The sequence below is a fragment of the Anser cygnoides genome, chromosome 3, assembly GCF_040182565.1.
Source record: "Anser cygnoides isolate HZ-2024a breed goose chromosome 3, Taihu_goose_T2T_genome, whole genome shotgun sequence".
Taxonomy (NCBI): domain Eukaryota; kingdom Metazoa; phylum Chordata; class Aves; order Anseriformes; family Anatidae; genus Anser; species Anser cygnoides.
In genome coordinates, this window is record NC_089875.1 from 61,887,645 (window position 1) to 61,899,681 (window position 12,037).

The 12,037-nt window shown below is 44.1% G+C and overlaps 1 protein-coding gene across 1 annotated transcript in view; it reads left to right on the top strand.

Moving 5' to 3' along the window:
- Nucleotides 1–2,051: 2,051 nt before the first annotated feature.
- The window catches only part of SLC2A12 (solute carrier family 2 member 12), a 28,937-nt gene continuing 18,951 nt past the window's right edge, over nt 2,052–12,037 (top strand). Inside the window, exons 1-2 of the mRNA XM_013175335.3 lie at nt 2,052–2,367; nt 9,110–10,432. Of these exons, the coding sequence (XP_013030789.3) occupies nt 2,250–2,367; nt 9,110–10,432 (1,441 nt within the window). The 5' untranslated portion in view covers nt 2,052–2,249. The remainder of the gene's footprint in view (nt 2,368–9,109; nt 10,433–12,037) is intronic.

The window sequence follows — 12,037 nt, forward strand, 5'->3', positions numbered from 1 at the left end:
GATAGATACTTCTAGTCCTACAGATGCCGTGCTGCAAGCTCGTCTTAATAATTTCACACAGCAGTCCCAATTTCCAGCAAAGCAGCCCACCATTAAGTAGATGGCAAAAAATAATAGCAAAACTAAGGAGTCAATTCTCAGATATCTGATTACCTAAGGATGGAACATATTGTTTACATGGAAGCTTGTGTAAGTTCACAAGCACAAACTTAACATTTGAGAATACCTGAGTAACCCCTGCGTTAAGACAGCATGAGGTGGGGAAAGTCTGTCATCAGTTCAGGCTGTTCAGGATGCCTCACATCCCACCAGGCATTCCTCCCTTCGTTCTGCCAGACCTCCCTGAGAGCCAGCGAGCCTCTCATCCCTGCTCTGTGAAGCTGAACCTGCCGTTAAACTCAACACTCAGCTGACCTCTCTTCTCCTGGGTCCTCAGTAGGCAGTGGGAATCACGCACGGGACCGGTAGGCATCCTCCTTGGAGAGCATTCTCCAAGGGCAAGTGCCTGGACACGGCAGTTCTCTGACCTCTCCAGGACCATTGCACATAAAGATATTTGGGAAGTGGGAACAACTGTGTAGATCTGGAGCTAACTGAGTTTCCAGAGAGGGGGTGCTTAAGCAGAACTGTGGGTTATATGAGGAGGTTGGTTACACGTCGCTTTGTAACAGAGGACTCTTGTCACAGCTGGGTTTAATCTTTGGAAATACTTCCTCTCCTTCCCCAGCCTAGACAGCCCCTCATTTACTCCCAGACATCATAATGCTTTCTTTAAAGTTGACAATGATTGTTTGCATGTAGCAGATGATGAAGCAACATCTCTCCGGAAGCGGCAAGAAATTGTTACTAGCCTGGAAAGCATCCCGTACCATCTGACGGGTAGGTATTCTACATGGAAAATATGTCACACATGAGAGCAGAGCTAGCCTGACTCACTTATCCCTAAACCAAAGGTGCTGCCAAAACCAAACCCGCTGGGACTGGTATTCCTGCAGCGTCCCCACTGCTCCAGTGTCTGAAGCTGACAGGAACGTAGCTGTCAGATGGGGAAGTAACAGCATCTTTTGTCACATTTTCTTGTTAAGCAAACACTGATAAATTGCATATCATGTCTGCTCTACTTCAGGAAAAAATGTTTAGGACTTCCTGGAAATATTGCGAAAGCTACCAACTTCCCACCTCCCATGCTATCAGCAGGCATTAGTGTATTAAAACAAAACAACCAAACCAAACAGCAAAACGTGAAAGAAAGAGAACGAATAAGGAGCCTGCAGCGCTGCCAAATTATACAACAGTGATTCCCACCTGCGTTGACTTGGACAACTCGCCTCACTGAGGCCAGTGAGTCTGCTGAGAGCACCCAGAGGCTCCTGCACCGGCTGCAGGAGCAGGAGTAGGAGCAGGGGCAGGAGCAGGATGGGGCAGGCAGCCCCGTAGGCAGCTCTCTTGCCCGTGCTGTTGCCTTCTCTGCTGGTGTGGTCCACCCCTGGCCACTGCTTCCACTTAAGCTGTTAGGGACGGAGCAGCCTCCAGGAGCTCTCAAAACCAAGCCTTCGACTCTATATAACTGAGACCATCTCAGTTTTTCCGCAGATGATTGTTACAGGAGAGAGGGTGGCTTGCCTTTTTGTTTGCTTATAAAATAGCACGCACATCTATGCCATGAAAACGTCCTGACTCCTACCTTCCCGGAGTGCAGAGGACCGACACGGCTTTCATTCCTCACTGCTAAGTCTCAGCACAACTTGCTGGTGACTCACGAGAATGAAGTGACACCGCGTGTGTGCATTCAGTGCCCGAACTTTAGCTGTCACAGCAAACGCTCCAAAGCCCCCCACCCCGTGTGTCTTCCCTATTAAAAAAACGTGTGCGTGAGCATTAGGGAGAGGAGCTAGAGGGAGATCCCTGAAGCTCGTGGGTAAGGAATGTGCACCGAGCTGTGCCTGAACGTCTGATGTCTCCAACTATTTGTTAAAGGCAAGGGCAATACTTCCGACAGACGGCCCTCCCCTCGCCTGCAATAGGCTCCCAAGAATAGCAACAGCCTGTGTCACTGGAAAGGGCAAAGCCTTCTGAAATAGCAACAAAGTTGTTCACAAACCACTTTGCGGTTCGCATTTGGTTTCAGCCAGCTTCAGCAACTTGTTGCCATGAGGAATATAAGCCGGGCTGCCCTGGCCGGCCGGGGCAAGAGGGCTGCGCTCTGAGGGACCCGTGGCCAAGGTGCGAAGCAGGGCACGGGAGCGGCGATGGTACCCGGGCAGAGCGCGGAGGACCTGGGCCAGCAGTGCCAGAAGATGGGAGCAGGGGAGGATGAGGAGGGCGGCAGAGGTAGCGGGCACCTCCGCCAGCTGCCAGCTGCAGCAGGTAAGGTGGTGGGGCCGGGCGCTGGCTGCTGCCGAACAGCAGCGAGCAGCTGGCGGGGATGTGGGAAAACCACGCAGCGCTACCCGGGGACTCCGGGCATACGCACTGCCTCGGTTTCCCACAGAGCAAGAGGGGAAAGCGTGAGCGAGGAGGGGAACGTCAGCTTTAGTCTTGCGTCAAGGCAGATGTGATACCTTTCCCTCAAGGCCCACCTTTCGTACACGGGTTGTCCGCGGTGTAAATCCTTTCCTTCATGCGGATCAGTCACCTGAACAGAGAACCCACCACACCTGGGATAAGAGAGGTCCTCCAACCCTTGTGTGCTCGATTCAGCCCTAGGGACTGAAATCCAAGGAAACCACGTGAGCAGGACACCTGCTCATGCTGGGGCAATTTTTGGGGTGGGGGGACAGGGACTCCCTGCTGTCTCTTCTACTCTAGCATTTCATGAGGGAGCAGGGTTTCTGTGCTGACACACAGAGAAATCAACTGCTGAATTTCTTCTGAAATGATTTCTGAGTGCTGAAGCTAGATTTCATATCTCTTCACCTTTGCTGTCACCCCCAGCCAGCATTTTTAATTTACAGTGTGGTTTTGCATCTCCGGTCCTTTCTACTGGCAATAAGATGAAATGAAAATGACACACAAATGTGACGTTTCTCACCCACAAGATAGCTGTGCCCAAACAGGAAAGCACTGTTGCAAGCCAGAAATGACTATGATGTCCTGAGCAAGTTTTGTTCACGTAAAAATGAATGAACTGACTAACCAGTGCATGCTCAGATAGCACAGGCACAAATCCTTTGTCGGAGTGCAGTAATGATCAGTCCAGAAACATCTGCTGACACCTGGGAGCAGAGGAAGCAGAGGTTAATGAAGAACAGAAAAGCAGTTGGTGTGCAGACGCATTTAACGTTACCTAAGGGTATGGGGGAGCAATGCAGATTGCTACAGGATGGCGTTATCAAAGGGAAGCACGGCAGTTACAATAAACAGGCAGCAAAGCGACTGCAGTGCGAGTGCTAAGATTAGAAGAGTATGTGCAAGTTACACACTTGGCCTTACCCTCAGAAATAAGCGTAACCTGAGAAATTCATAATCACATTGCTAGGAATTAAAAGAAGTTGTTGATTCTTACTGCAAAATAACAAAACAAAGCCTAGAAACCATTTAATATAATGACAGGCCAGGCTGCCTGTTGACATAATGAAAATGCACGGCAGAGCGCTGAGAGGTGGAGAGATGGCCTGGCTGGGTCTGCCCAGGCTCTGCATTGCCCTATCTTTCCATCAATTCCAGGACATTTTTATTCATGAAATCTCAATATTACACGATACGTTAATCAGACTTATGGTACATAAAGTACACAATACCTCCCACATTGCAGGAATTTAGATGCATGAGAATGTGTGATGCATTAGTTTCTTTCTGCCTTTTTTTAGCTCAATTTACAAAATATTTGCTTTGAGTTGGCCTTTCATACTTGGATGGCAGGAGTCATGTTTGTCAAAGAGCTATTTTGAAAATGGGATAATCATCTATGTTGTAGATTCAAATCTATGCAATGAACCCAACTCATCATTATTTTCTCACCTGTGCTTATTAACCAAGGATTAACAGAGCTTGATTTCACCTTCCAAATGTCTAAATATATCAAAGAATCTCCAAGGACTAAAAAACCATAATCTCTCTTCCTGAAAGACAACGTCCTTCCATCCCAACTTGAGAAATTTCTCACCTCAAATTACATTGAAGTCAACAGAAGAAGGCACCATGTAGGAAGAGACTGTGAATTCCCCTCCTAGTAAAATAGATGCATTTGCACAGATTACATAAAGAAGTAATCTCCCCCTGCTCCAATCCAGTACGTTTTTCTATATACATACTTCACATTCTCTTGAAAGAAGGGAAGGGAAAACTGCACCAAAGAAACCCTAGTATCTGGACTAATGTGGAGCACCGTGATGTCATGAGGATTTGAAAAGAGCAGACACCTCTCACAGCTCTTCTGCACATGAAAGGGGGAAAGAGCATTGTTTCCCAGCTTGAACTGCTTGCAAATCTTTCCTGGCACAGATCATTTATCCGTAATGCCCATGAAGCTCATGTGCAGACCAAGTATTTCACCTTCAGAAAGGCTGCATTTTCCCAAATACATTCTTGAAAATAAGTAGAAAGGAGCATACCCTTACTAGCTTGGCCCCATCCAGTCCCATCAGCAGTACACTGCTATACTGCAACTGCTCTTGCTCTCCTTTTCAGGAACAAAGAATAAACATTTCCAGCAAATGTTCTTGAAGATAAGTTTGTTTGCCAAGTCATGCTGCTTTTGACCTGAGTAACAGTTATGAAAAACCATTTTGTTTACATGGAGAAACTAAATAATAGACTTTCCAATCACTTGTCACATACCAGCCATGCACTCGTTAGCCATGGGGTTTGTTGCAGGCAGAAGGAGAAATTTCTCTGGAAGCCATCATTAAAATAGTTTGTTCCCCTGGGCTGCACACTGCCATGTATTTTGCAGGCATCTCATAAAAATAAGAGGAATATACATTTTAAGAAACTTTTTTTTTTTTTTAATGCATAAGAACTGCCAGCAACATCATTAAAAATGACACTTAAAAGGACTCTGAGTACAACTACTGCAGCATGCTTTATCTTGAATTGTTAAAGCAAAACATATGCTGAAGTCAAAGAGAACTTTGTCTGGAGGAAGACCACAAAGTAAAACTGAGCAGAGTTCTCAGGGCTTATCTTAGCAGGCAGTTTTGAGCTGGCAGGTCCCAGGTACATCAGTTACAGCAAAACCTCCTAATGATATAAGAATGTTTCTCAGCAGAATAATGCCTGGGAATGACAAGTTAGCTGCTGAGTCTGTTGCCACCATTGCAGGAAGAAAATCTGTCTCCCTCTGTATTACATCAGAACCTGCTTTCCACTCAGGGGTCCACTTTAGATACAGCCCGCAGCTACTTCTATACCGCTGTGGGCATGTGCCACCAGCAGACCAACATGGGTATCAGCTGATCCAGTAAAAAACATGAAGACATTTGTCAAGCTGCTGCACTTGGAGATGCAAAAAGTGTATATGTCCTTGAGTGCTTCCCTAGCAAATTCCAGGTATCCAACTCCATCTCCAGCTTGCACAGTCTCTCTGATTACAAATAAATAATCACCTTCGTTGCATTGCTCTGAGGACCATGGGTTGGAGAGAGGAGAGTCTGGGTTGTAAAGAACAGTGCTGGTGGCAGACTACTTTAAGATATTTGAATTGGCACTGTCATTTTGAGTAAGAAACTGGAACCATACCAAACTGGCGGTTGCACATTTAAAGAATTAAAAGCTGTGCAGGACACAGAGCTCAGAGTATAAATAGGAGACACTGCCCAGGCTGCTGTGTTTCTGCTGGAGATCCTTAAACTCAGTTTTTGTCCCTCTGTTACTTAACATTTTTCTCAGTTACCTAAAAGATTTGTGGGTGGTCAGGGTGATTAATAAATGTGATTAATAAATGAGATATATTACTGGTTGAATGAACTTAGGATGGCTTGGCCTGTTGACTGCAAGCGAATGTCATGTCTGGGGTTCCTCTCAGCTAACTTTAGACATCTGCATCTGAGCAAGCCACACAGATTCCTTTTATAGTCAATGGAGAGAAATAGGCATCTGACCCATTTCAAATACCTAGAAGTGCCTTTTTTTTGCAAACGGTTACAGAAAAAATCTAGAGATGCTGCCTTTCTCTCAGTTAGGGAACTTGAACACGCCTATGTGTTTTAACACAGCCAAATGAAAAGTAATTTTCATTCCTGGTTAGGATGTAAAAGGTTAGGCCATACCCAAAGAAAACACACTGAGTGCCTTGGAAAGAACTTGGTCATAGAAGAAATGGGTTGTCCTGGAGAGTAACTTGTAGCTCCTGTACACTGCTGTGACAATCATTTGATCGGTACAGAGCAAAATCTCCACCAGGAGCAGGACAAGAATTGGAAACTCCCATTTGGCACTGTGCAACCACTACAGCAGCACTGAGTCCAGTTCCCAATTTATTAAAATTGATAATCTGGAGAGAGTTCAGAGAACAGAGCTTTGAATACTTAAGGGACTGGTAAACTTGTAAAGACTCACAGGCTAAGTAGCTTAACCAGGAGACATCTGTGCAATGACTTGATGACAGGCTATAATTTTGTACTCAGTGAACAAAGCTACATGCAGGAAAATGGAGAGTGAGATCTGATGGCTGGAAGTCAAAGATGCAGAAATTAGGTCTAGAAATAAATTATAGAAAATTTGAAATAAAAGCAATTAGCCATTGGGACAATGTACGATTTAAAGTCATTGGTTTTCAACCACTAGCATTTTCTAAATCAAAGCTTAATATTTTTAATGACCTATTTAAAATAAAAAGACATTTAAATGTGTCCAAAGGGTTACGTTGTGCTGTTCATGAGTATCAGACCAGATGACTACAATGGTCTCTTTTGGCTTCATAATATACAGATTAATCCAAAATCTTAGGTTAAACGGGTCAATGATGAAAGTACAGGGCTATCTAAGCAAGCACTGGTATCAACACAGAGCAGTAGTCTGGGCAGAGAACTGTGATAAAGGTAACATGACAGTGTTGTATCATCAGCCCTGATTTTTGGTCAGGGTTTATTGGAAGGGTACATTTTCCAGAGCTAGTGATACACAGCAAGCAGGCATGTCAAAAATAGAAAGGGGAGGGAGAATTAGTTTTTGCAATGATAAAACAAATATTGCATGCGTACCTTGCCATAACCCACGTACTAACCTCTGTTTAAAACAAGTACCATGTTCATGCACATACACAACCCTGTGTCTTTCACAGCTTTCTTGCCACCTGCGTCTTGCCCACCAGCCTAGCGCAGGGGCAGTGAGGGCTGAGGCATACTGAGGGTGCTCAATAACACGGGGCTGCTGCCTGGCTAAAAGAGAGCAAACCGAGGACCAAGCAGGAGAGCTGATAGGCAATACCCATCTTTAATGGGCTTACATATATCCCCTGGCCCTGGAGGCACGGCTTATGCCCACACAGCTAAGCTCTGCTACCCTCTGAAATAACCTGGCCTCCTGTGGGCTGGCTGCGGGGTGCGATGGTGGCCTCGTGCCACCAGCCAGGCTGTGTCCGGGAATTGTCAGCAGAGCTTGAGGTGGCACGGGGCAAAATCATGCCAGAGACCATGCCAACAATGCAGCTGGATACATGGCCCCCTTCCAGGGTCGGGGCCTGGGCTCTGGCATTGTTTGTTGTAGTACTACAGATATCCTGCTAGGCCGCTCTCCGCCTCCCCTCGCCTGATTTTCTTCAGAAATGTAATATCCTCTCTTAAATGGGACCGATCCTCGCCAATGTGCTCAAAAGTTACTGACAAGGTACTTTCAGGCAGTCAGCGTGATCAGAGAGCCTTAATGCCTTAGAAAAATAAGCTAAAAATAAACAGTCTCTGCCTAATTTTCTATTGGGCCGTATACCACTTTCCAGCCAAGCTGGAAAGTACTTGCTGCAGGAGAATTGACTGAAATATGGACTCTGTTATGCTGCAAAAGCTACCTCTCCTCAGACACATGCTATCTCTCCAGCTAAGCAGGAAATCAGAAGTCAGTTTACTCTTTTCCTAGCTGTGCCGCAGCCAACATCATGGTGAGAGGAAAATCACACTGGGAGAATGAACAAGACCAACAATAACAAACTAAAATATTCCTCAAAGTTTAGGGTGCAAAAGGCTTCACAGTTAGTAGAGCAGGATCAGTTAAATCTATCTTGTAACAATAAACAATGAATCATAGTTGCATAAAATGAGTTTATTTTAAAGTGGACGTTCAAAGACATATAATCTCCATTTGGTTTAGGTTTTCACCATCTGTTTTTTATTCCTGACATTGTGGCTGACCTAAACTATGCAAAATATCTGATCCTGATATTCCAAAAAATCTGAGATTAGTGATGAGCAAAGCCCAGATAGTTCAGAAATTTGTACCTCAAAGATTTGTTTCCCTCAAATATCTTGGCTGTCTGGATCAGCCTGTTTGTCAGTGCATAGGTTTTCATATGGCAAAGAAAAATAAATCACTGGTAACAGCAGCCATCATGGCATCTTCAGATGAAGCAAAGGAATTAGTAAGTGGTGAGGGGTTATCATACTACTGATTGAAATCAAGGTAGAAGAAATTTGGCTGGAAAATTATTGCTTTCATTGCCCATAGTAGACTGGTTGGGTGGACAAGAGTCCCTCAACTCATTACATGAAAAAGCCTGAGAATGCCTCAAGGCAAAAATTGCTTTCTTACCAGAAGGTTACACTGTCAATGTTGCCTTTTGCAATAATGTTCTGAAGCAGAAGATTTGACCATTTAGGGCCCAACCAAAATCTTATTGACTTTTGTTTAGGAAGATGAGGAACCTAAAAGCATTAATTATTATGATATGTAATTACATGAACTAAATATTATATATATATATATAATTTACATATATACATACTAATAATTATAATAGTTATTAATAATACTAATACTAATAATTATATATATATATATATATATTCTTTTCAAAAACAGCATTGTATATAGCCACTGCTGCTGGGTTTGTACGTACCTAACTTCTGCCTAAAAGTAATGAAACATTTTTAGGACTGGTATACCAAAAAAACTTCTTACTGGTTGTCAGAATGTTGCAGAAATCACACTATTAATTTCTTTTTCTCTCTTATTTCAGGCTGTGGAACATTTACATTTCTATCTTCTGCCATTGCTGCTGTAAGTGGACTTCTGATGGGTTATGAGTTAGGCCTTATCTCTGGAGCACTTCTTCAGATGAGCAGCATATTAGCACTCTCTTGCAAAGAGCAGGAAATTGTTGTAAGTTCCCTTCTTTTTGGTGCCTTATTTGCATCCCTTACTGGTGGATTCCTGATTGACCGATTTGGAAGGAGGTTTGCAATAATTATTGCATCTTCTTTACTTGTGTTGGGAAGTCTGATTTTACTGCCCTATGAATCATATGGGATACTTATTGTGGGACGGATTGCCATAGGTATTTCCATATCATTATCATCAATCGCGACATGTGTATATATTGCTGAGATTGCCCCACAGCACAGAAGAGGCCTTCTCGTATCATTGAATGAACTCATGATTGTGATAGGCATTCTCTTTGCCTATATTTCAAACTACGCATTTGCCAGCGTATCTCACGGCTGGAAGTATATGTTTGGCCTTGTGATTCCACTAGGTGCCTTGCAGGCTATTGCCATGTATTTTCTTCCACCAAGTCCTCGGTTTCTTGTCATGAAAAATAATGATGAAGCCGCAAGGAAAATACTGGAGAGACTACGAGAAACTTCAGATGCTACTAAAGAACTCACTTTGATCAAGTCTTCCCTGAAAGACGAACATCAGTATAGTTTCTTGGACCTGTTTCGTTCAAAGAACAACATGAGGGCCCGTATGTTGGTGGGGCTCACATTAGTCTTTTTTGTGCAAACAACTGGGCAACCCAACATTTTATTTTATGCATCAACTGTTTTGAAGTCAGTTGGGTTCCAGAGCAATGAAGCCGCCAGTTTGGCTTCTACTGGAGTTGGAGTGGTTAAAGTGGTCAGCACAGTCCCAGCTACGTTTTTTGTGGATCAAGTGGGAAGTAAAACTTTTCTGTGTATTGGCTCTTCTGTTATGGCAGTATCACTGGTCACTATGGGCTTAGTGAACCATAACATACACGTGAACTTCACGAATGTCTGTAGAAGCCAGTCTCCGGAGGATTCCTATCTCCAGAGACCAGGAAACCTCACTGGTGTCACCAATGGGAGTCTCAAGGACCTCTTTGCTGGTATGGCTTCACCAGAAAGACTCTCCTTCGACACACACAGAAACCCTTATGTCGCCAGGACAGGAGAACTGAACAGGACTACCCTGGCAGAAGGCAAAAGCACGATGGGGTCTCACACAGAAAGTGGGGAGGTTCCCGTTGTCCTGAAATGGCTCTCGCTGGCCAGCCTGCTTGTTTATGTTGCTGCCTTTTCCATAGGTCTTGGACCAAGTAAGTATTTCATTTTTTTCTAATTCTTTGTAATGATTTTCTTATAAGTGAATTAAGTGCTGGGATGACAGTGTTTTCTGCTAATACACATTGGTATTATCACAGACCGTCCTGGTGGGCCTGATGTGTACTTTTTGGGAAGAAGTCCTGCGCACTTAAGGTCAATGGTCTTATCTCCCTTCAGTTCAGTGAAATTAACTGTTCACCTACAGTAAAGTTAGAAACTGGTATGAGCTTTGTACAGCAAAGTTACAGGGCTCCTGCCTATTTTTCCTCTTCATGTTCTGTTGTGTTGTTACACGGGGAAGGTGAAGATGTAGGCATTTGCTGCTGTTATCCCATAAACCCAAGATAAGGATGAGCTCTCGACCTCTGCACGGTAAGACAACATTAAATCCACGAAATGTCAGCATGCCTGAGTCCAGTTGAGGACCTGGACCCCTGACTGTATAACAGCCTTTAGATACAGATAAGAAATATAAGGCATCATAGTTCATGAGCAAACTTAAGCGTCATCATCATCACTACCCATGGTTCTATGAAATGGAAGAACATGAAGGAGAGTTGCTGTGCAACGGAGGCACTGTTGCAGCTGCTGTCATACGTGCTGAGGAAACACTTCTCCTAAGGAGAACATTTCTGCCATTCCCAGGCACTAGGAACTAAATCCCTTCATATTTTTGTTTTGTTTTGTTTTGTTTTAATAGCACTTGCATATTACTGTACTTTGAAGGGGTTGATTTTTTAAGCCACATTGCAAAAAGCACATGCACAGAGTCCATTATTTATTAACTGACTTTATGTGTTCTTGTGCCCTGGCTCAAACTTGACTTGCAAACACGCTGTACGCCTGCTGCACTATTATGATAAAAAGCTTCCACAAGAATAAAGCCCAACAATTGCACTAACAGCAACTCCCCTGCAGTATTTATTTATTTTAAACATTGCTCACTGGGAGAGCTGCATGAGATAAACATTCATTGCCAGGGCAGCAAGCTTTGCTGTGTTATTGCAGCATTGTTCCCTCCCTTGCAGACCATCTTGAGGCTAGATTCTGCTTTCAGTGCCACAAGTCCAAAACCACAGGTGCAGCCCTGAAAAGAAAATGTTACTTGAGCTTTTCCTTGGGTGTTTCAAAGGCACAGTTAATGACCCTCAGGGCAGGGGCACAGCTTCAGGTTTGGACTGAAGTTTTGGACTCTTGCTGAAAGCTGCTTTCCTGTTGACCTGGCTGTAAATGTGCTCTTGGTCATTTGGGCTGGCCCGATGTGACACTGGTGATAACAATGCCTGCTTCCTTGGGGGCCATGGAAACCAAGGTGTGTGCCAGGCTAATCTGAGAAGTCTTTGAGGCCTGTGTTTGTTTTCTGACTTCTTTCTTGACTGAGAACACAAGTCAAGAAAGTCTCAAACAGCAAATGGGGAAAAACAGGCACCATCTCAGCTGCAGCTTGTTAAAATCATGTGCAATTAAGCCATGGTGCATCTGCATAGCAAGTGAAGGCTGGGTCCAGGAGAAATACAGGTATTTCAAAACACAAACACACACTTGCAAGACAATTCCCTGGATTTAAAAATACAGCATTCATTTAAAACTGGCAATGC